This window comes from Puma concolor, chromosome A2 (genome assembly GCF_028749965.1).
Source record: "Puma concolor isolate L17-30 chromosome A2, mPumCon1.1.hap2, whole genome shotgun sequence".
NCBI lineage: Eukaryota > Metazoa > Chordata > Mammalia > Carnivora > Felidae > Puma > Puma concolor.
Window position 1 is genome coordinate 85,841,557 of NC_141668.1, and position 24,262 is coordinate 85,865,818.

Below are 24,262 nucleotides of genomic sequence, written 5' to 3' on the forward strand. Positions count from 1 at the left end.
GTATATTCTTGGTTCCTTTGTTGTAAACCAGTGGACCATAAATGAGTATGTTTCTGAGCTCTCTAGTCTGTTCCTCAGATGCATTTATCTATTTTTATGTCAATACCATACTGTTTTAATTACTCTTTATCATATAGTTTGGAATCAGGCAGCATGATGCCTCCAGCTTTGCTCTGTCTTATGTATTTATAATCTAAAAGAGTGTTTAGATAAACTCAGATGTTTAAGAGTGGGGATAAACAACTTACACATTTTCTAGAAATAAAGTAGCATTCTCAAGAGTTCTACAACAGACATGAAGTTGAAGTGATAGGTTTGACACCTTGATTTGGTCTTGGTCAAGTTAATTAACCTCTCTGAGCCTTTTCTGATCTTACAGATCCTTTGACATTCAGTAAGAACATACGCATTTTGAGACTTTTTCAATAAGTGATTGAATCTGAATGAATTTAATGAAGCATATAGAGTCCTTTAAACGGATACTGAAATGAAGGGAATTTTAGAAACCAGAACAGCTTTCATAAATTTAGGGATGATAACTGGGACTATGACTGGTTCATTTTGGGTCACATGCCTAGTGATGACAGACCAGGACTGGTCAGGTTTGATCCTATGCCAGGGAGGATTGGCAGCCCTACTGGAACCATGTAGTTCCCCAAAAAGCAGACTAAAGAGATGTGACCGGTGAATCTAAAAAAGGTAACACAAACAAAAGTCCTAATAAAAGTAACATTAGTAGATATGAATGAACACTTCCCATGTCCCATGGGTTGTTTTAAGCATATCTCACACAGTATGTAGACAAATACTTGGAGGAAGGCCCAGGATATGCACAAAGTACTTTTAGGATGTAGTGTAGAAGAGGAGTGGAGACATAATGAAGTGGGATCAGATAGTGGATGAGCTCTGAATAGGAGGCAAAGTTAAACTTGGTTTTATTGAAAAGTCAGAGCCAATGCCCTGAGAACACAATCACAGTTAGGATAACTAGCCTGTATGAGAGAAAGGAAAAATGGCAAGTGGAGAATTTAATTAACAAGCCATTTCATGCAGAAGTGAGGCAAAAACCTACATTTGGTAGGTGGTAGTAGGAATGGAAAGGAAAAATAAAAACTGGCAAGGCATTGGAAGACTAGAGTTGTGAGCAAAATGGTGGCTTATCAGAGATGGAGATGAGGGCTAAAGAGAGTTATAAGTGGCTAAAAAGTTGCCTGTTGAGGCACTGAATAATGATGATACTGAGTGGTTACACTGGCAAAATTAGGGGTAAGAACAGGTTTGATGAACTGGTAAGAACTGGGAGAATGATGATGAACATGGTTTGGGACATATGGACTTAAGGGCAGGCAGTAAATTCTCAGAAGGGGATATCAACCAGGCAGTTCTAAATGTGGCACCATATCTCCTGAAGAAACTTGAGGCAGGAAAAACTCAAGTTTGTGGAGATGAAATTGCAAAAAGATAAAGAATAAATGGGCATTCCATAGACTGATACTTAGTAAATCCCAATGTCAAACATGTGTTTAGTCAACAGGTTTGTAAAATTTTAAAAATTTAAATTTATTAGGATTTATTAGTAACACAATTACACAGAATAAAGTTCAGGAATTCACCAATTATGGTCACCAAGATGTGCTTCTTTGTGGCTTTTTAAACAGTATTTCTCAGGATTCATATTTATTCATAGTATAGGTGAATTTCATACATAGCTTCACAATAAGGATGTTACAGGTCTTCCATCAGTAAAATTAATGAAAACATCTTTCATGAAAAGCACGTAAAGAATCTAAACTAACACATTTAAGAAACTGTGATAACTTTGAATTTCTTTACATCACAAAGAAGAAAAACAAATCCCCAAAATATAACAGATGAAAATGTAGTCTGTGGTTACCCACACCCACACACACTTCAAGAAATATACTTCAACAAAATGACAGCACGTAACTAAGAAACTACTTATCCACAAAGCTTATTGAAGGACCTTTTTCAAGATGAGTAAAACAACAGAAGTAGGGTAGGGAATGCTGTTCATTTTGTTGAAATGAAGTCACAGAGACACATCATGAATCATGAAAAGAAATGACTATCAAAGTCCAATATCTAGCTGATATGTAACACTTATTTGAGCATACATAAAATCACTGACTTTATTAAATACTATTACTCATTTTCTAAGTGTAATTGCCCATTTAATTGTCAGAAATAATAGCACAATTTAAAAAGAAATATCAACTCAAGCAAGTGGTGGAAATTTGAGTAAGAGAAAAAGTAGTTTTAATATATAGTGTGATAGTTAAATTTGAAAGTAGTTACATATAGGAATCTAAAGCTTGCATTAGATCAGCAGCTGAATATTCAAAGATCTTTCTTGTTATCTTCCAAATAAGGAACTATCATGTATGCTAGGTACAAGGGATTTCCCAAAGGAAATACACAAATGAATGTCTCAAAATTCATTATGCTGACATATTTTTACCCACAAAATGCTCTCAATAATCCACCTAAACTTAGTTATAAGAATGTAGTTATTTAAAGTGTATAAAAATTAATCTGGCATCACCTTTAAGGAAATGCATGAATACCATCCAAATATTAAAATTCAAAGTGAAAACAAACCAACTGAATAAAAATTAAGTGTTTATAGTAAGTCTGAGAGTATAGCCTCAAAAATCTGAAATTTCAGTTTTTCAAACCAAATCTAATGTAGAATTAGATCAGCATGCACTTTTAGAAGAAAAATTAAAATGCATACAATGTTTATATAACTGATCCAAAGGCAGGTATATTCATCCTCTTAAGAACATTTCAATAAAACACATTAAATTTAAAGAACAAATCATGTTATTAAAATAGTCTGTGCAATGTTTGTACAAATAACTTTGTTAAGATTACAAGTATACATATAATCAAGATAAGGGCTGCAATGTTTCCTAATATTAATTACTGTACTTAAAAATTTACAAGACATGAACATAAATAAAGCTGTTTAAAACTGGCAAACACGGTAATAGTCTGTCATTCAGTACAAAGTACTTAGTATTTCTGTTTATTACCAAAGCCATCACGCTAGAATAAGTTGCCACTCTTAAAGCCTAAAAGTAATGTGGAAAACAAAAGTTATAAATACATGTATACATACATTTGCATATTTACACATAGGCAGAAATCATCAATACACTAGAGTCGAGCATTAACACTGCCCTTAGTTTCCCACTGCAGGACCACCTCTCACATTTAAGAAAGGTCCTTCTATTACTTTCAGTTAAAAAAACACAACAGAACAACTTTGGTCAGGTCCCAGATACATCTGCTGTATACTACATTGTGTTGCTGCAAGACTCTAATTTAGAGAGATCCACACAGAAGTACTCATTTGGTTTGAAAATGCATTTTACCATTAACTGCAAAATTTAGAAGAGACCACAATCTTTTAGATTATTTTTTATGATGACATCTGTTACAGCATCAAAAACAAACTGCACATTCTTCGTATCTGTGGCACATGTGAAGTGGGTGTATATTTCCTTTGTGTCCTTTCTTTTATTGAGGTCTTCAAACTGACACTGAATATACGCAGCTGCCTCTTCATATGTGTTTGAGCCTGAGATGGGAGAAGGCAAGAAACATAAGGCGAAAAGTTAAAATGAGTACACATCTAAGCAAAATGGACCTGAAAATATTGAAATCAGTTCCATACATATAAAATATGTGGATTATGTCACTGTATTTTTCCTTCTAGAACAAGAGAGAGGCGTTCCTCTAAATGAAAAATTCCCAATGTTAATTACCTTTCAATGACTGTTGTTACCCTTAAAAAAAAAAAAAAAAAAAACACAACACAACACACCAAAAGCATGGTATTCTTGGCTCCCCGGGGTCTTCATTCCTGCCCAATCCAAATGCCAGATCTTCCTTTTTCTTCCCCTTTATACTCGACATCCCAACACCAACACCAACCCTTCCCTGACGGTGGTATGCTATTTCATTTCCAGCCTAGTGCATAATCAAGAAATTACCTGGTTGAATGGTAATCGGTATTTTTTATTCCCTTTCCTCTATACACATTAATTAGCATTTGTCACTTTTCTTTATTCAAAAATTGTAGACGGGTCTACAATGTGGTTTACGGCCATGAGGTTAAAAACTTCTGAGTAAACACTCCAGAAATGGTCCGTAGCTAATGATAATCACATGCAGCAATAGTTTCTAGGCAAGCCCTTGACAGACCTACCTACCTATGTTCATCGTTAGACATATAAAGACTGTTAATAACAGAACTAACTTGTTAGGAAACAACCCAAAAGTTATGGTATATCTATACAATGAGCTGCCATATAGGAATTAGACTGGGAGGCATGATGGGAGTTTCTGGGAACCTGGAAATAATGCTGTCTCTTGATCTGAGTGCACATATCTGTGTCTTCCCTTTTTAAAATTTCAGTGAGCTTCACATTTATCCTAAATGTGCACGTATGTATATATTTTATATGTGTACATACATGATACTTCACAAACTGTTCCATTTAAAAAAAAATTATTAGATCTCTCTCTTGCAGTAGTAACACAAAATTATTTGCTGGGCTTTCAAGGTCCTCTGTTACCCAGCCTGCTTAGTAAAGCTATTCTGAGATCCTGTGGTCCACACCTGTAGCTTACTCTGTGTCAGCAGAACTCTATGTTATATAACCAACTCCCACCTGGGACCCTGCTCACAGAACTCTACCAGCTGCTTCACCAGCTACTGCAAATGATGCTGCAATAAACACGCAGGTAGCACCTATCTTTTTTAAGTCAGTGTTTTCATTTTCTTTGGAGAAATTTCCTGAAGTAGAATTGCTGGATATTTCTAATTTTTTTGGAATCTCCTTACAGTTCCCACAGGGGCTGCACACCAAATTACATTTTCACCAACAGGGCAAGAGGGTTCCCTTTTCTCTATAACCTCACCACACTTGTTTTTTTGCCAGTACCTATTCTAATCGGTGAGGTGGTAGTTCACTGTGGTTTTGGTGTGCATTTCCCTGATGATTATAGAGATTCTGAGCACCTCTTCATGGACCTGCTGGCCATTGTAGGTCTTCTTTTGGAAAAATGGTTCTTCAGATCCTCAGCCCATTTTTTAGTGGATTGTGTTTTTTGCTATTGAGTAGTAGGACTTCTTTATATATTTTCAATACTAACCCCTTATCAGATACATAATTTGCAAGTATCATCTTCCATTCCATAGGTTGCATTTTCATGTTGTTGGTTTTCTTGGCTGTGCAAAAAACTTTATAGTTGGATGTGGTACTACTTGTTTATTTTTGCTTTTGTTGTCTTCACTTTTGATGTCCGATCCAAAAAATCATCACTAAGACTAACATGAAGGAGCTACTGCTTATATTCTTTCAGCAGTTTTATGGTTTGAGGTCTTTGATCCATTTTAAGTTAATTGTTTGTATGGTTTAATATAGTGGTCCAGTTTTCCCAGAACAATTTATTGAAGATACTATCTTTTCTTCATTGCATGTTCTTTGCTCATATGTTGTAATTTTTTGATCACATATGTGTAGGTTTATTTTCTGGGCTATTTCTCACATCTGTGTGTCTATTTTTGTGTCAATGCCATAATGTTTTGATTACTATAGCTTTGCAACACAGCTGAAAATCAGGGACCCTGCTGCCCCCAGCTCTGTTCTTTCTCAAGACTGCTTTGGCTATTCAGGTTCTTTTGTGGTTCCAAACAAATTTTAGGATTGTTTATGCTATTTCTGTGAAAAAGAATGCCACTAATATTTTGAGAGGGATTGCACTGTATCTGTAGGTTGCTCTGGGGTAGTATGGTCATTTTAACAATATTTTTCTAATCCGTGAACATAAATATCTTACCCTTACTTTTTCTTCTTCTATTTCACCAATGTCTTGGAATTTTCAGTGTAGAGATATTTTTTCTCCCCTTCTTACATTTATTCCTAGTTAGTTTTTTTTCTTTTTGATGCAGTTGTAAATGGTATCGTTTTCTTAATTTCTTTCTGATCGTTCATCACTAGTGTATGGAAATGCAAAATATTTTTGCATATATACCGTATCCTGCAAATCTACTAAATGCATTGATTAGTTTAACAGTAGTTTAGTGGAGTCTTTATATATGTATACATATATATATAGATGTTGAATAATATGTATATATAATACTATAATCAAATAATACTATGTTGAATAAAAGTGGCAAGAAAGGGATTCCTTGTTTTATTTCTGATGGGTTTCCTTGTTTTGTTGAAGTATGATGTTAACCGTGACCTAATAAATGGCCTTTTTTTTTTTTTTTAAAGTTTATTTATTTTTGGGACAGAGAGAGACAGAGCATGAACGGGGGAGGGGCAGAGAGAGAGGGAGACACAGAATCGGAAACAGGCTCCAGGCTCCGAGCCATCAGCCCAGAGCCTGACGCGGGGCTCGAACTCACGGACCGCGAGATCGTGACCTGGCTGAAGTCGGACGCTTAACCGACTGCGCCACCCAGGCGCCCCTGGCCTTTCTGTTTTGAGGTACATTATTTTGAGTTTTTAGCATAAATGAATGTTGAGTTTTGTCAAGTGGTTTTTCTGTATCATTTGAGAGGATCAAGATTTTTATCTTTAACATTTGCAAATCAATATGATATATACCACTTTAACAAAATTGAACTACCCTTGTATCCCTGGAATAAATCCCACTATATCACTGTGTAGAATCCTTTTAAAATATTGTTGAATTTGGTTTGGTAACATTTTGTTGAGGATTTCTGCATTTAAGTTCACCAGGGGTACTGGCTTGTAATTTTCTTATGCCATCCTTGTCTAGTTTTGGTATTAGGGTAAAATGCTGTCCTCATAAAATGATTTTGGAAGTGTTCCTTTCTCTATTTTTCTTTTCCAAGAGCTTTAGAAGGACTGGTATTAATTATTCTGTAAATGCGGGTAGAATTCATCAGTAAAGCCATCTGGACATAAATAAATATGGTCATGGACATATTTATTGAGAGGTTTTGATCATGAAGTAATTGGTCTGTTTAGATTTTCTGTTTCTTCATGATTCAGTCTTAGTAGGTTCTAAGTTTCTAAGAATTTTTCTACTTTTTCTAGGCTGTCAAAATAAGTTTATATTTTAACTCTTTCAGGTGGCTAGCAGACAACCATATACTTTACAAATCAAAATTGAGTTTATTGGTACTCTGAAATTCTAAAGCAATAAACTGTGTCTTATTGACAGATGTTAATGCAACCTGTCAGTTAAAAATATGTTTTGAGAAAAAAGCTTCTTGAACAGAGTGCAGAGCTTAACTTGCTATATATATTATGGGTAGCTAGACTGCAAAATGCCGAGAACTAAGATACATGAATAAACTCATGAGTGTATTTCTCAATCTGATTTTAATTCTTAAGAATGGCAAGGATGTGGTGAGAAGGTAATAGGTATTTTCTAGATGTGATAGAACCGTCATAAAGGCAAGTATGATCTGGTTCAAGAATGAAGAACTGGGAAGGATTGGTAATATAATTGAAAGGGAGATGGAGGAGATTTGAGAAAACAGTAACAGGAGTTTCGGGTGTTAAAAAACACGTATATGTTCAATAAGCAGCTGGAAACGCAAGCCTGAGGCTCTAGGGAGAAATTAGAGTTGACAATGGAATTCAACATGGTGAGGAAAAACATGACCATGAAAGCAGGGATCGCTAAAAGATTACAGGTTGCAGATGGAATGTGGTGAAATGCCAACATATTGATATTTTAACAGAAGAGGTGCAATAGAAGCAGGCAGAGGTGGAGATAAACCCACCTCTGCCTGCTCCTAGTTTAGAGGCTACACAGACAGGAATTAAAAGTGGAGGTTGCAGCAAGAAGCAATGGAATCATGACTTAGAGCATGTAGTGAGGACTTTACATTCTAATCCTGATATTGGCATTGTGAAAAAATTATGCAATACTCTCTGTGTTCAAAGATTGTGAGATCACGGATTCTTAGTATCTTGACAACATAAGAAATATCCTTTCTTGGCTGATCTGAAATCCCTGTAGGTATGTGGTATTTATGGATTCATTTGGGCAACTCTGGTAATATTAGAAAAAATGGCTACTTCATAATAGAAAATGGTAAAAATAAACTGAAAGACAGATGAAAGTAAAGGCAAAACTGAGCCACCTTGACTCTGGATAACTTCAAACTCAGACAGGACTACACATAGTTTTATTCCTAACGAGCACTAAAATGTTTCTGAACAAGGTGACAGGATACAAGGACTTTCAAAAAGAACACGGAAGTTTAAAAATAAGCAACTGTGTGAAATTTTTTTGAATCAACGTATGGGAGTATACAAAATGACCTGTAATAATGAGTAGTGTGATTATATTTATCCAAGAATCTTCCCCTTTGGTTCTTTTTTTTTTTCCCAACGTTTATTTATTTTTGGGACAGAGAGAGACAGAGCATGAACGGGGGAGGGGCAGAGAGAGAGGGAGACACAGAATCAGAAACAGGCTCCAGGCTCCGAGCCATCAGCCCAGAGCCCGACACGGGGCTCGAACTCCCGGACCGCGAGATCGCGACCTGGCTGAAGTCGGACGCTTAACCGACTGCGCCACCCAGGCGCCCCTTCCCCTTTGGTTCTAATGAGAATTTAACTCTGGCAGTCTGGTTATTAATGGGCTGGGTGCAGGCGCGCCCATAGACTTGGGTTTGGATTTAGACTGTCCTTGAGCCCCAGTGTTCTCGCCTGCATGAGTGGGATGTAAGAGCACTGAAATCATAGGGCTGTTTTATCTTAGGCCTGTGAAAAGGCAGTAAATACTCAGTGTACTATTAATATACTCAATACAAGACTACCTTTGTGTTTATAATGAAACAAATTCTTGAGACTTTAAAAAAAAAATAAAGGATGTGGTCAGGGCAACTTGTTTTCAATTAGCTAAATTAACCAGACTCTTCAGAATATTTGGGTTTAGAGACCATATAAACCAGTGGTAGTCAAACTCTTTGAGGCTCAGAATCTTTCTTCCTCATTAAAGTAAAATCTTATTCAGAAACCTAATATGTAAAACCGAAACAAAGTCACCCTGCTTTAGTAAGAGAGATGCTGTGTGCATGGATAGGGGAGGGAGGGAAGTATCTTTAGTCCCTGTACCTACTTTTCAATAGCAGCCCAGGAGGTGCTCTAAGGAGCTAAACTAAAACCAAGTTTTAGCTCAACTTCTGATTTTACAAATGGGGTACTGAGACCCAGATAAATTAACTGCCTTGTTCAAGATCAAAGAGCTAGTTATGGAAATGCCAGGACCGCATCTCAGGTCTCCTTTTCTAAGTTCAGGCCATTTTCCACAGTAGGCGAATTACAAGACCATTAACAGTCTCCTTACCAGTGTTGGGATTACTTGTCAAACTGTGTGACTCCCCTGAAAAATAAGTGGTTCGCGGATTCCTTCTTCATTTATAACCCTTATAACTACGGTTCATGTTCTTTTATAGTAACATGCAGCTTTTTTTGTGTGTAAGAGTACATCCGTCTTTGAGATTAGACCGTGAACACAGACTGGTCTTATTTACTGTGCATCACACATACCTGACAGAAGATCATCATAAAAAATTACCTAACAGCTTTTCCATTTGAATATGTTATTTCCAATAATCTTAGCTACGCCTCAAGGAACTACCTGTACGTGAATGCAGTTTAATAATTTTAATTAAAGGTGATCTACAACTGAAATCTTGCCTTAGGGGAACTTTAGTTAGAAATATATGACTTGACAAGTTATCCACAGAAAGTAAAATACCTGCGTATTCTGGATAGCATATAGTGAGAGGGCTCTTTTTGATTTTTTCTTCAAAGAGATCCTTCTTGTTTAGAAAAAGTATAATAGACGTATCTGTAAACCATTTGTTGTTACATATGCTGTCAAACAACTTCATGCTTTCATGCATTCGATTCTGTAACAGGAAAGAATACAGTTTGTCACAACACGAAGGGTTTTGAAAGTATTACTTTTAAAAAATAGTGTTATCAGAAGAGAGAGCTCGGTCAGCTGAAAAATAATGTAGCACAGAAATACATTCCCGCCATTTAAGAACAAGTATTGATTGCAGGGGAGATGAATGTGTACACTACTCATCACTTTTTGCATTCAACCCGTACTCGCACAGTGCCCACTATGTGTCACTGTACCTGGGAACACCCTGCTGCAGGACCCTGCAATCTAGAGACACCAAGTGTGAACATTCAAAAAGAGATCTCACTGTTACAAAGTTAATGGAAGCTTCTCCATTAAAAGATAAGTAAAGGTTTTTAAAAATTAATAAATTGAGCAATTAGCCCAACCCTCTAAATATAATGGTGTGTTAGGGACGGAATCGTCCACTCCAGTTTCCTGTTCTTCTAGTATATGTGGTATCAAAAGGACACTGACAGAAAGGAATATGTGATGGTGAACTGCACTATAATTGCACATGCCTGATTTTAAAAATACAAAAGTGACATTTTGATCTCTTTTTCCCCAGTCTGTACTAAAGTTAACTTAGAATAGACAGTGCTCTGAGGCGCCTGGGTGATTCAGCTGGTCAAGTGTCTGACTTCAGCTCAGGTCATGATCTCGCAGTTTGTGGGTTCAAGCCCCGCGTCGGGCTCTGGGATAATAGTTCAGGGCCTGGAGCCTGCTTCGGATTCTGTGTCTCCCTCTCTCTCTCTCTCTCTCTCTCTCTCAAAAATAAAGACTTAAAAAAATTTTTTTTAAATGACAGCACTTTAGGAGCGCCTGAGTGGCTCAGTCAGTTGAGCATGTGAATCTTGATTTTGGCTCAGGTCTTGATCTTGCGGGTCATGAGTTTGAGTTCAGGCCCCGCAGAGCTTGCTTGGGATTCTCTCTTGCCCTCTCTCCCTCAAAAATAATAAACAAACATGTTAAGGATAAAAAATAAAATGACAGAACTTTAAATTTCTATATAAAAATATTTTCCCTAGATTAATGGTACATTGCAACACCTCTGAAAATTACACGGCAATAGCAAAGTATAACATGGATTAAAGATTACAGAGCTGGCAGAAGTAACAAGTGAAGAAAAATGAGCCTTGGACTATTACAGGAGTTTACTTTTAGTCACTTCCTAGATAGCAGATACAGGAAATGCATAATTAAACATCTCAGATTGAAGGGAGATTAACTCTCAGTCTTTTCTTATTCTTGGGGTCCCTCTGTGCTTCTTTAGCGTACTTCCCTTTCAGTATATACAAAGAAGAGCCAGAGGAAAGAGCCTGAACTTTCAAATAACTCACGCCATTAGCGAGAATTACTCAAGAATTATTCTCAGAAAAATCCTTGGCAGTATCTCCAGCCCTTCATCTTTCACAGTGGTTCTACTTGCCATTTCCTCATCTTCGGCTAGAACCAGGTCATAGTCACTCAGAGCCACACAGAAGATGATGGCGGTCACTCCTTCGAAGCAATGAATCCACTTCTTCCGCTCAGATCTCTGTCCTCCCACATCAAACATTCTATAAGAGAAAAAAGGAGTTGGACATCACCTTAAATGTTAGAAAGGGGTTCTAGAATTTCATCAAAAAAGCTCCAAATTGCAGGGGGAATGTGGGATGGGAGGAAAGAAAAGGACATTACACGGGAGGAAAATGATGTCACAAATTGGTTTTCGCAAAGGGAAAAAAAAGTCTGGTTTTTAAAATTTTTGATTGAAAACAAAGCTCAAAATACCCTCAAAAAACAACATATTCATTAGCATACGAGAACACTTAGATCAGAACATGAAAGCAGATACAAATGAGTGGAGTGTACTATGAGTAAACACTGAGAAGTCACAGGAAGCAACTAGGGAACGCAGAGATTAGAGTAAATTCAATTTGCCAGAGTCACAGAACATTAGAGGCAGAGGACATGGTCCCTTCTTCCCACCACAAAATGTTTTGTTTCTTTCAGAGGCTAAAAGTAGGACTCTGACATAAAGGGGAAACCTCACTTCCAGGTAAGAAAATGCTGAGTGAGCAAGTGACACTTAGCTGGGGCCAACAGGTGGCCTAAATTAAAAAGCAAAGCCAAGGTATAGGAACAAAAATAAGAAATAGGAGACAAATGGGTTTCCTTACTGAATAGTCTTAAAAGTTAGAGGAAAAAACCCAATTTTTATACAATGTTTAACTGTAGACTATTGTAGCCTGGTGTACAGGTAGTAACACAAGCAGCATACAGAAAATGATCTGTTCATTTTTTTCTTATAAGAATTTATGAAGTTAAGCAAAAGTTGAAATGCACATAGATTGTTATGCAACCTAGAAATAACCACTTATATAATGGAAACACTATGCAAAACTGGTGCATTTTAAAAGGCTCCATTCATCTAGATGGTGCACTAATTAAAATAGTCCCTATTTAATTCTCAGGCAAAAAGAATTTCCCTGCAGAATAGTATTGGCCTATAAAGCAAATCGGAGTACATCAACTAATATTGTTACTTTTATCATTATTTCAATGCTGTTCATTCTATTGGGTTAGCTAGTGATTTGTTCCTTAAGTATGATATATAACAAAATGATTCTACCACACAGTAAATTAAAATGGGTTTAACACACAAAAAGGAGAGCTGGTAATAAAGATTAAATAAGAACAAAATAAAAGAAATTAAAATGATTACCCATTTGTTAACAAAGAATTTGAAAATAACCTTACCAAAAAGGCTTTATTTACTTTAGGTAACTTCTCTGATCCAATGTTACATGTATCTTGACCACTCAATATAAAATAACAAGCAAACCCTTTCCATCCCATCAGACATTTTCCTTCTGTGATGGTTGGTTTTGTGTGTCAATTTGGCTAGGCCATCATACGCAGTTATTTAGTCAAACACTAACCTAGGTGCTTCTGTGAAGGTATTTTACTGCTGTGCTTAACATCTAAAATCAGTCGTCTCTCAGCAAAGAGTATCCCTGGTAAGGGGAGAGACCTTATCCTATCAGTTGGAGGGCCTTAAGAACAAAAACTGAAGTTTCCCCCAAGGAAAAGAAATTCTACCTCAAGACTGAAACATCAGTTCCTGTCCGAGCCTGCTGTCCTGCCCTAAAACTTGACACTTGCCAGGCCCCGTGGTCACGTAAGTCAATTCCTTGAAATGGACAACCATGACGTTAGTGCTCAGAGTGGGGTGCTGCTGTAACCAACACCTAAAATGGGGGAAGTGGTTATGGAATTGGATACTATGTAGAGACTGGAACAACCTTGAGTTACTACACAATAAAAGCCCAGATTGTTTTGAAAAGATGGCTGGTTCGAAACAGACATCTAAGGTAATAATTCTGGAGATGCTCGGGAGTGAAAGGATGGCAGAAAAGCTTCGATCTTAGAGAATATACATATATCATTCATGAACATGATGTTAGATTTTTTGATGAGGTTCCAGAAGGAAATGAGAAATGTGTTACTGGACACTGGAGCAAAGGCAATTCTTGTTGTAAAGTCGCAAAAACTAGGGCTGGCTGTTAAGAAATTAACTTGAATGTTGGCTGAGGAAATTTCCAAGCAAAATGTGCAGGGTATGGCTTTGGTTCACCTTGTGGCTATAGTAAAATATAAAAGGAAAGAGAAACTGAGGCAGGAACCAGGGAAGAAGCCCACGCGTCAAAGGCCAAGGAACACCAAGGATTTCCAACCACTACAAGAAGCAGGAGGACGCAAGAGAGGATTCTTCCCAAGAGCCTTCAGAAGCACAGTTGTGCAGACATGTTGATTTTAAACTTCTAGCCCCCAGAATTATGAAAGAATATATTTCTGTTGTTTTATGCCACCGAGCTTGTGGTAATTTGTTATAGCAGCCCTAGGAAAGTAATATATCCCCCCTACCTTGTTTTATTCTTCGTTATAGTGATTATCACCTCCTGAACATCTGAACATTTATCTCCCTTCCCCCAACAATGTAAAGACAAAGACTTTGTCATAGTTCACAAATATTTGTTGAATGAATGCATGAACTAGGTCTACAGAATATTTTAAAACACCTTCAAGCAATAATAGACTAGCTTTACTACATTAAAGATCCACGTCTTGCGAGGCACCTGGGTGGTTCAGTTAGCTACGCTTCTGACTTCGGCTCAAGTCATGATTGCATGGTTCATGGATTCAAACTCCATGTCGGGCTCTGTGCTGACAGCTCCGAGCCTGGAGCCTGCTTTGGATTCTGTGTCTCCCTCTCTCTCTCTCTGCCCCTCCCCAACTCATGATCTGTCTCTATCTCTGTTTCTCTCAAAAATAAACATTAAAAAAAAAAAAAGGGGCGCCTGGGTGGCGCAGTCGGTTAAGCGTCCGACTTCAGCCAGGTCACGATCTCGCGGTTCGTGAGTTCGAGCCCCGCGTCGGGCTCTGGGCTGATGGCTCAGAGCCTGGAGCCTGTTTCCGATTCTGTGTCTCCCTCTCTCTCTGCCCCTCCCCCGTTCATGCTCTGTCTCTCTCTGTCCCAAAAATAAATAAATGTTGAAAAAAAAAATTAAAAAAAAAAAAAGATCTAGGTCTTCCAGTTATGCTGTGGGAATGTTACATATAAAAAGGCTTTTTAACTTATAATCAAGTAATTTACAGAAGAAATCTCCTAAATTTATTCAGTTTAGAAATGAATAAACTGATACTTCTCAAACTTCAGTATAAATCAGACTCACCAGGTGCATAAAGTTGATTCTGCTGGTCCGGGGACCATACTTTGAGAATCACTAGTCTAATTCATTAGCCAAGGAACAAAAATGACTAAAATCTAATGTAACAAATGACTGCGCATAAGGCATTATTCCTTTTTCACACATACTTTAGAATTATCTTCAAATTTTGAAGTTTTTAAAAAGTCATCAAAAACAAAAATATGTTCTTCATATGAACAGATGAAACTTTTTTCTAGCATCAAATAGGAAGTGGATTTGATTTTTCTCAGGTTTCTTTTAGGGAGAGAGGGGAAAGTACAAGGGGATATTGAAGATCATGATATGTTTTTTTTTTTAATTTTTTTTAATGTTTGTTTATTTTTGAAGGAGAGACAGACAGAATGTGAGCGGGGAAGGGCAGAAAGAGAGGGAGACACAGAATCCTAAGCAGCATTCAGGCTCTGAGCTGTCAGCACAGAGCCTGATGTGGGGCTCAAACTCACAAACCATGAGATCATGATCTGAGCTGAAGTCAGATGCTTAACCGACTGAGCCACCCACGCATCCCCCCCACTTTTTTTTTTTTAAAGAAAGAGTGCCAGCCAGGGAGAGGGGCAGAGGGAAAGGGAAAATCTTAAGCAAGTTCCACTCCCAGCACAGAGCCCAAAGCAGGGCTCAATCCCATAATCCTGAGACCATGACCTGAGCTGAAATGAAGAGTTGGACACTTCATCAACTGAGCTACCCAGGTACCCCCAAGAAGATCCTGAGATGTTCTGGCATTCTCAGACTGTCATCTGATAGCACAGTGATCAACAAAGCGCTGACCGTATGTGCACGTCAACCCTGTAAATACACTCCAAAACCCACTTTACATTTATAGTACTATATGAAAGTAACATAAATTTGTCTTATAATTTTATAATAGAAGGGATGCTTTAATTCTGTATTTGGCAAAAATATTATAGTAAAATTGCTGATTCCTTAAAAGCAATATAGTAGTCCACAGAGACACTTTCCACAAACGCTCACAGAGGTGATAAATATATTCTAAAATTATTGTGCTTTATTGCCTCATTTTGAATTTAATTCCAATCATACCAAAATTAAATGAAACTGAAATTTTACATCAGCCATTCATTAAAATGAGACAATGAATTATAATACAAAGCACACAAAATTCAAGAGTTCCCTGTAGAATTATTCTAAGTATATTTCTGCCCTCATTCTTCTGAGACTCAACATATAAAAAGCAAAGTTGGAACCATATGTTTTACAATGATAGTAATTTAACAGAACCCAAATCCAAAATAAGACAAAGTTTATCTGAAGTTCCTGACAAACCTATGTTTAAGGCAGCAAGTGAAAACAGTAATGAAACACATCCTGTGAAATTCTACCTCACCCAAGGAGACTAAAGATAAAGGGACTTCCTGGGGGTATCATGGTGAGAGAGAATTTACAGAATCTCAGCACTTGCTTGAGGATGAAATGACAACTTCGAGAAATTGAGGGTAGAATGAAGAGCATGGTCAGGAAAGCGAATGTTTACGATTAACCAACACTGAAAGTGAATTTTGTACAGATTTCATCAAGTGCCACATGACAGACTGCACATTTAGCACTGTGCCTTCCCACTGACAGAGCTCTTCCCTCTACAAGTTCCCCTGAGAGGCAATCACCCCATTTATGTTTATACCTCCAACAGTGGGCCAGAGTGTAATACCTTCTGGTAAGACTCTTAACCAATCGTCCTCTTTACCTAATAGGGAAACTTAATTCAAGTATTCTTACTTGCTAACCCCCAACTCCATGCATTTTCTCCTCAAACTGCATTTGTTAGAACAAAGCCATTATCTGAACATAATGATTTAAGTTTGCTTTTAAAATATGGTCTTTAAAACAAAGTAAACAAAAAAAAATCTGAATCTAAGGTAAACAAAAAAAACAAAACAACAAACCTTTGGAGCCTCATTCTGACACTGAGCTTCCTTATTTTATAACTTTAAGATAAATATGACAATAGTTCTCAGATCAGACATATCAGACTATTTAAATATTCATGTTTTACTATTCCTGACTTTGGTCATTTAATATCCTAAAAGTAGTAAACAGATGAAAAGAAAGTAAATGATTTTGATAAGAGCTATTGCCAGCAAGGAAAAAAGTCCAGTGACCGCTTCAACAAAACTTTACCAAGTATTAAAGTACAAAGTTACATGGTCAGATAGACTAATTATGATCTGTAATTCTCTTTAAAAAAGGCAGGGCGATGTTTGGATTTGGGTTTTTTCTTTTTGGAGGGAAGCTGCCATGGAAAATTAAAATTCAATTTTAGTTTGCTGGAAAACTCAATTACATGAACCACTGAATGTAGAATAAATTAGTGACAAGCGGTAATAAAAAAAAAATGTATTTAAGATATTCAGGGAAGGAGTCAGAAGTACAGTTGCATATAGCTAACTACTTTCCACAACTTATTTATAAGGAAGCTCACCAATATATTTGTTTTTTTTTATCTTTGACTACAAATCTTTTTTAGATGCTCTCAGAAATCCTGCTTTATTATTACTATTTCAGAGCACTAGAGTTAACTGAAGCAAAGTCCAAGTGGTTTTCTCATGCTTTAAAAAAGAGGAACACAGGTCTGTAAATCTGAATGTAATGTTTCACTGAGAGTCCCTGGGTCTGGTCTGTCACGACCCGAGTGGACTGGACAAAGTGAGCATTTCCAATGGCTCCAAGTCTGTGCTTCTCTACTCAAACCTCAGTAAATCAATATTCATTACATTCTACATTAAACGAACATTTTTCAACCTAAAAAAGTACACACGTTTGCATGAATAAGAATTCTCATGAAAACTTTTAAAAAGGTACCCTTCACTTTTAGTATTTCCATAAATAAGCATTTATTCAATCAGTAATTTTTTGTGAAGAATGTAGGACAACACTTTATAATATCAGAGTAATATTTTCTATTCAGAAATAAAAGTCAAAAACTATTTAAATCACTTTGAAAAATCTAGGCAAAAGAGATTGCATGGCCATTTTTTCTCAAATAAAAATACAAATATTCCTTCTAAGAATGTTTGTTACCCTCTTTTACCCAAAAATGCTTTGTCCAATAACCTAAGAAAAGTTTTCTTTTGTAATTTTTAGCTCAGTTTTTAAATACTTTTACCACTTTTTTACTAAACAACGTGTTTTATATCTAAATTTGTAAATTATATGCTTTGCAGCTACTCACTTAAAATGAAGATCTTTGAAAGTAAAATGGGTTTCAACAATTCCTGTAGTTTTCACTCTAGTTCTGAGAACATCTTGTTGAGTTGGAATGTAGTTTGGTTGTGCTATTCTGTCCAAGTCATTCAAATAGCTGAAAAAATAAATAAGACAATAAGCTAATCATTAATACAGCCATTAAAGATCTCCTCAATCAAGGAGTAAAACATTTTGATGCATGCAATATTCAAATTACTGGAAATCGTTACATTTCTCGGTAATAAAACAATTGAAGTTTATATGTTCTATTAACTCCCACCGAAATGAAAACGTTTATATAAGTCTCCAGCCACAAAGCTCTTTTAACACTTTTCAAGTGTTGTGTTCTTTGTTTCCTAAGGACACTAGTCATTCTCCTTGTTGGAAACAAAACAGAGTAACAACTTCTTAAAAACCACACAAAACCAACTGTACACTACAAGTTTGTTTCTTAAAATTCTTTACTACACATTTTTTATATAGCACTGTGTTTATTTTCCAGACATTACCCTTGAGGATTCTGAGAATCTTACACTTTTAAGAAACTGATGAGTAACCTCTAGTCAAAGGCTGAATTCAATACTGTTCCTTTTCAACCAGCCTTAAGTTACACATAGGAAAACAGCACATGCTCTTTTACTCTGCATTTTACTGGCTCTCTAAATCAATATTCGTATTTTACTTCTCACTGATTTTAGTCACCCACCTATTCAAAACTGTCTGCCAATGATGCCAAATATGTTGTGCTATTCAAATGTAGCGGTGTCATACCACAAAATTATTCTGTGTAAATTATCTCATGCCATTTTACATAGTAAATAATGTTGTAGAATGTCCAAATAGAGAGAGATTAATGTGAACCTCGGTGGTTAAAGAAGCATTCATGGGTGGTGAGGGGTTTAAACATAAATCTGAATGATGGGACAGAAAAAAAAGAGAATGCCATCCACATGAGGAGAATTAGTAAAACAGTATGGAGACAGGAACAGTCACATCTCGTTTCTCAGAAAGCAAGGCCCCTAGGAAGGGTGATGCAGAAATTCAAAAGAAGTCTGGACTTAATCCTAAGGTCAGCTGATCGTGGGGACCATCCCTACAGTGTCTTCTAATAGCTGAGAGTAATTAGTCAATGACGATTTAGAAGATACATCTATGTTTATTACAGAGAGGCACTAACTACTGCAATGTTAATTGAGGTTATCCTCTGAAACTGTTCCTTAGCCACTTATAACAGGTCTTGCGAACAAAAGGAGCTTAATAAATATTTGATTTGTAGACATGGAGGTCAAAAGCTATCCAAACACTGAGTAATCAAAAATGTTTTAAAGACAGTTAAGTATATGTATGTGATACTAGAATACAACGAGAGAGGACACCTTGAGTTATCTGTATTATTTGCTTAACTTAAAAGAATCTTACCTTACTGCACTGATAATAATCCCCCAGTACTTATCTGTGTTTTTAATTCCACATATATAACGTTATGTATTATTGTAAGAAAATCTAACCTAATAAACAGGCCATGGCAAGATTTTACTCATTGTCCCTTTTAAGTAGTGTTACTCTCACTTAAAATGGGCTTTGATTACTCAGATCCATTTCTTTGCTTAAAACTGCTTCAGAATTGCCTCTAAAGATAACACACATTTATATTTCAACGTGACAAATAAGAAAAACCGGCACAATTAAAAACTCCAATTGTTTTAAATGATCACAAATTTAAAGTAAACTGGTGCTTGGACAGTCGTAATGGGCAACTTGGCAGCCCCCCCCACCCCCAGTCAAAAACTCGGAAATCAAGATGCACTGTAACCACTGTGGAGGAGAAAATTTCTGTGACTTCCTTCATTCTTGGAAAATGGCTCCATTATTGCCATCTTAAGGTCAGAACCACTAGTAATGAACTACTGGGGAGACAAAATGGCTTATTCTTCTCAGTGCACTGTACACAGGAGACAAGCCGTGGCCATTAGACTGCAGGGGTCCAGGAAGTACCACCATATGGGGAAACAGACTTCAGTCCATTGTCCCCGAGAAGCACCCCTTTACTACTGAAAAATCTCCCCTTGGTGGGCTCGGCTCAGAGCACTCTTCTCAACATGGCAGGGATTCCCATTTAGATCTTTCTGCAGGTGCTTGTGGTGCTAAAGCAAATAATATGGTGTAAGAGTTATGTTTTGTAAATAATTTTTTTTCTAATTTCTCTTCTACCTTCTGTAAAGTATGGTTTGTTAGTTCATTCATTACTAAACAAAGGCACAGTGAATGACAATTATGTGTCAGGCAATGAAGAAAGAACATACGGTAAAAGCAGACCTTACTGAATTTACAGTGTAGTGGCAGAGGCAGGAAGTAAATAATTTCAACAAAAATACAAATCAAATTACTTCAAAGTAAATGTAAATCTGTGAGCATTCTGAAAAAAAAAATTTTGGTACTGTAAGTATATAAAACAGGGAGGCAAAGACCTAATCAGTGAGTCAAACTCACTGAGGACAAAGATGACACCAGTGGAACTACATATTCAGTAACATGTGACTTATACGTGTATAAAATACGTACATATTAACATGTATGGTGTATAGAGTGGCAAAGCATTAAAAACACAGACCAGAAAATAGAGCATGACAAAAATGGGCATGGGTTCCACAAAAATGTCTATTATTTACTCATCTGCACTAAACTACTCATGTGACACATACTGAGTACTCTGATGTGTAACCAATGACATGGGACGTGGTAATCAGGAAGAGCCATACCCAGTTTGTTTTTCACTGTGAAGTATGTGTATTTACCTAGATCTTACTAATACCCACCATATTCTTATTCTCACTTGTGTCCCTAAAAGCCAATAGCTCTTTCAAGAAAATGGAACAACTCTGGGAAGCAAAATGAGTACAGAGCACATGTCTGAAGACCAATCAAGGCCATTCATACCTTACATTTCTGCTGAGTATGTGTGTCAAATAATGCAAACAAATACTTGATTTTTTTGTTATCTAGATCACCAAGCAGAAAGCTCCCTGACCAGGTTTTATCACAACTTGCTTTATGAACTGTCTGTGGCCACCATCCAAAAAAATCAGGGAAGATTTTTCTTACAAAATACTGATGTCTAGTGCAACAGGGAACATACAGTTGATAATTTTCAAGTGTAGAGCTACAGAAGATATCTTGGGATCACCATATACTCCTTCACCATACACACAAAGTGCCTGTCACTGGATGAGTAACTCTTCTCAGGCACTATTAGTGTAATGAAAAGAAGACAATCAGGGTTGCCTGGGTGACTCAGTCATTTAACTTTCTGACTCTTGGTTTCAGCTCAGGTCATCTCACAATTTCGTTGAGTCTGAGCCCCGTGTCTGGCTCCACACTGACAATGAGGAGCCTACGTGGGATTCTCTGACTCCCTCTCTCTCTGCCCCTCCCCCACTCATGCCGTCTTTGTCTCTCTAAAAATAAATAAATAAAATTTAAAAATAATAAAAAGAACACAATAAGTTACCCTCCCCTTGGGCTAGTCCCAGGAAAACTAGAGATACACCCAAATTCAGAGTGAACTTTGTGAAGTTCCAATTACTTTCTTGGAAATTCACTGGAAAAAGTCCATTCTGCATGTTTCAATTAGAGTTACATAAGCATGAGTCTCTTGAGACACTTCTGAAGGCAGAGAAAATAACTGGAATGCTATCCACACACAAAAAATAAAGTTTTCAAATACTGTCATCCTGAATATCCTGAGTTTTACAAGAATGTGTCAGCCAATTCTGCAATAGCATTGACTTGGAGGTATATTTGACTTCCAAGTAATTATTCATGATAGTTTAGTTCTGAAGTTACGATTACTTACTATGCTGCGGAATCATTAAGCTGGTACTCTCGGGATCTGTTGAAACAGGCCTGTACACCACTATCTTTCCACAATCTCTTTATAACTCCGGCAAGTTCTGCAGTCATAAAGCCTTCTTCAGCGGCTCCAGCAAGCACAAACAGTTGGCGGGCATCATCCTGAACATTCAAAGGCCATTTTTTTTTTTTTTTTTAAGTAAAGAGAGACACATTACAGGTTAAAAGTACAAAGGGAGGCATTGCAGATTATAAGAAAAGTGCAACAGTGAACTTCCTTTGTTTTTCATTGGGGTCAGAACTTAATTCTCTATAGCACCACTTAAAAAACTGGCTTAACTAAAAGAGTGTAATCTTCAATCATGAGTCTATGTTTTATAATATTAGTAACAGCTATCAAGGCACTAGGAAAACTGGAAGAATGACAGACTACACTTACAACTCAAGAGGGGATCCATTAAGTGACTATTCATGATCTCTCACAGTTTTTTGTGCACTGATAATGATCAGTTTTGAAAACAGAGAAATAATATATGTGTCACCCCTCCCTCCCAAAATGTTTCTAAGAAACACACTAACACCATTAAAGATTATTTTAAGATAGAATCTAATTAAATATTAGCTTTCTGATCTTCTTTATACAAGGAACAGATTTAATTCAGAGAAGGGAGAAATCAATGTGGAATAGGCAGTTTCACATAGAACTATTTTCTCAGATTTTCAGGAGACCTTATATATATATATATTAAATCAATGGGCAAGGGGTGGGGGGCAGGTGTTTGCTCACGCAAGCATAGAAAAACACAAAATAAACACAGCTATGAAGTAGAAATACAATGCATACTGAAGACAGCATGCAAAATATTTTAAGTGAAGGAATGCTGTGTATAAAGTTAATTAAATTTTCCTTATGTTTTGAGGCTACAAATATTTAGTATTATGATCCACAGGTAATCAACCACACTAGTTTAGTGCTGTCCAAAGGAAATACAACATGAGACACTGATGTACTTCTAAATTTTCTAATAGCCATATTTGTAAAAGCAAAAGAAAGGTGAAATTAATATAATAAGATGCTTTGTTTAACCTTCACCTAAGATAACATTTCTACATGAAATCAAAATAAAATTATTGGGATATTTCACATTTTTATACATATTCAGTGTTCAGAATCTGACATTCATTTTTACAGACAGCATATCTCAATTCAGATGAGACATTTCTAATACTCAATAACCATATGTGGGTGGGGGCTACACTGCTGGATAACAGCAAAAGAGTATAAAACTGGATTAACTATAGTTTTCAGGTAAGAACATAGTTAATCTAAAAATAGGGGAGATAAGAAATTGCTATCTTCATAGAGATTCTCTGTAGCCTAAGACTTACAGCTTTACATTAAGTCAGTGGACAATCCCTAGTTTTTCTAAACAAGGGGCATTTTCCCAAAGTACTGCAGTAAATGTTTATGAAGTGATGACACACATTATAAGGTATACAGTAGAGAAGCCATTTGGTGACACAGGACAGCAAACGTATTAGCTGACAGTAAAATTCATTCTGCTGCCAATTTGTGAACCTTTTTCTTTTTTTTTTCCAGATAGAACCCATACTGAAAAATAATTAAGTATCTCAGCATGGGAACATATTATTCAAGCATATGTTTCCCTTTTTAGTAAATCACAAGAGAAATGCATGCAAGCAAGTAACACATGTACAATAACCTTAATAAAACCCAATATAACATGGTTTCAAGTTCATTCTTAGCACCATTTACCTAATTACAGTAAACATTCAGTTTTCCAAATAACTGTCTATATATGAGAAATTTCTAAATTTGGTCATTGTTATTAAACAACATCACACAGAATTTTCTCCATCCATTTCAGAAAAGCACTTTTCACTTAGTTTTTAATGAGCTTTCATTATGATATATTTACTCAATTTCATTAAAATTTCTTGACAGAAAATACTAATGCCTTCTGGTATGGGTCTTAAGATCACATTCTCTTCAAACTGTCTAGGAAGAAGCCTGAAGAAAAAGACATGAGAAACTTTGGAAGTGTACTTATAAACTGTACTGTTACATTCAAAAATGTCTCTTCGGGGCACCTGGGTGGCGCAGTCAGTTAAGCGTCCGATTTCAGCCAGGTCACGATCTCGCGGTCCATGAGTTCGAGCCCCGCGTCGGGCTCTGGGCTGATGGCTCAGAGCCTGGAGCCTGTTTCCGATTCTGTGTCTCCCTCTCTCTCTGCCCCTCCCCTGTTCATGCTCTGTCTCTCTCTGTCCCAAAAATAAATAAACGTTGAAAAAAAAAAAAAAATGTCTCTTCTTCACAAAATGTAAAATAGCCTCTTTTCCTTGAAAAACTAATTAGAATATTCACTGCCATGTCATTAGGAGGACATTCAGAGGTCTATCAATTAGACCTTCTGGTAATAAATTTAAACTTATTTAAATTTATTCTTGGGGCGCCTGGGTGGCACAGTCGGTTAAGCGTCCGACTTCAGCCAGGT

The 24,262-nt window shown here is 36.7% G+C and overlaps 1 protein-coding gene across 2 annotated transcripts in view; it reads right to left on the reverse strand.

Annotated features, from left to right (window-relative positions):
• Nucleotides 1-1,535: 1,535 nt before the first annotated feature.
• Nucleotides 1,536-24,262, reverse strand: part of GNAI1 (G protein subunit alpha i1) — an 87,521-nt gene continuing 64,794 nt past the window's right edge. For both annotated transcript variants that reach the window (XM_086696828.1, XM_086696827.1), the window contains exons 5-9: nt 21,751-21,908; nt 17,884-18,012; nt 11,372-11,501; nt 9,790-9,943; nt 1,536-3,604 (exon numbers count right to left, since the gene is read on the reverse strand). In XM_086696828.1, the coding sequence (XP_086552954.1) occupies nt 3,414-3,604; nt 9,790-9,943; nt 11,372-11,501; nt 17,884-18,012; nt 21,751-21,908 (762 nt within the window). In that variant the 3' untranslated portion in view covers nt 1,536-3,413. The remainder of the gene's footprint in view (nt 3,605-9,789; nt 9,944-11,371; nt 11,502-17,883; nt 18,013-21,750; nt 21,909-24,262) is intronic.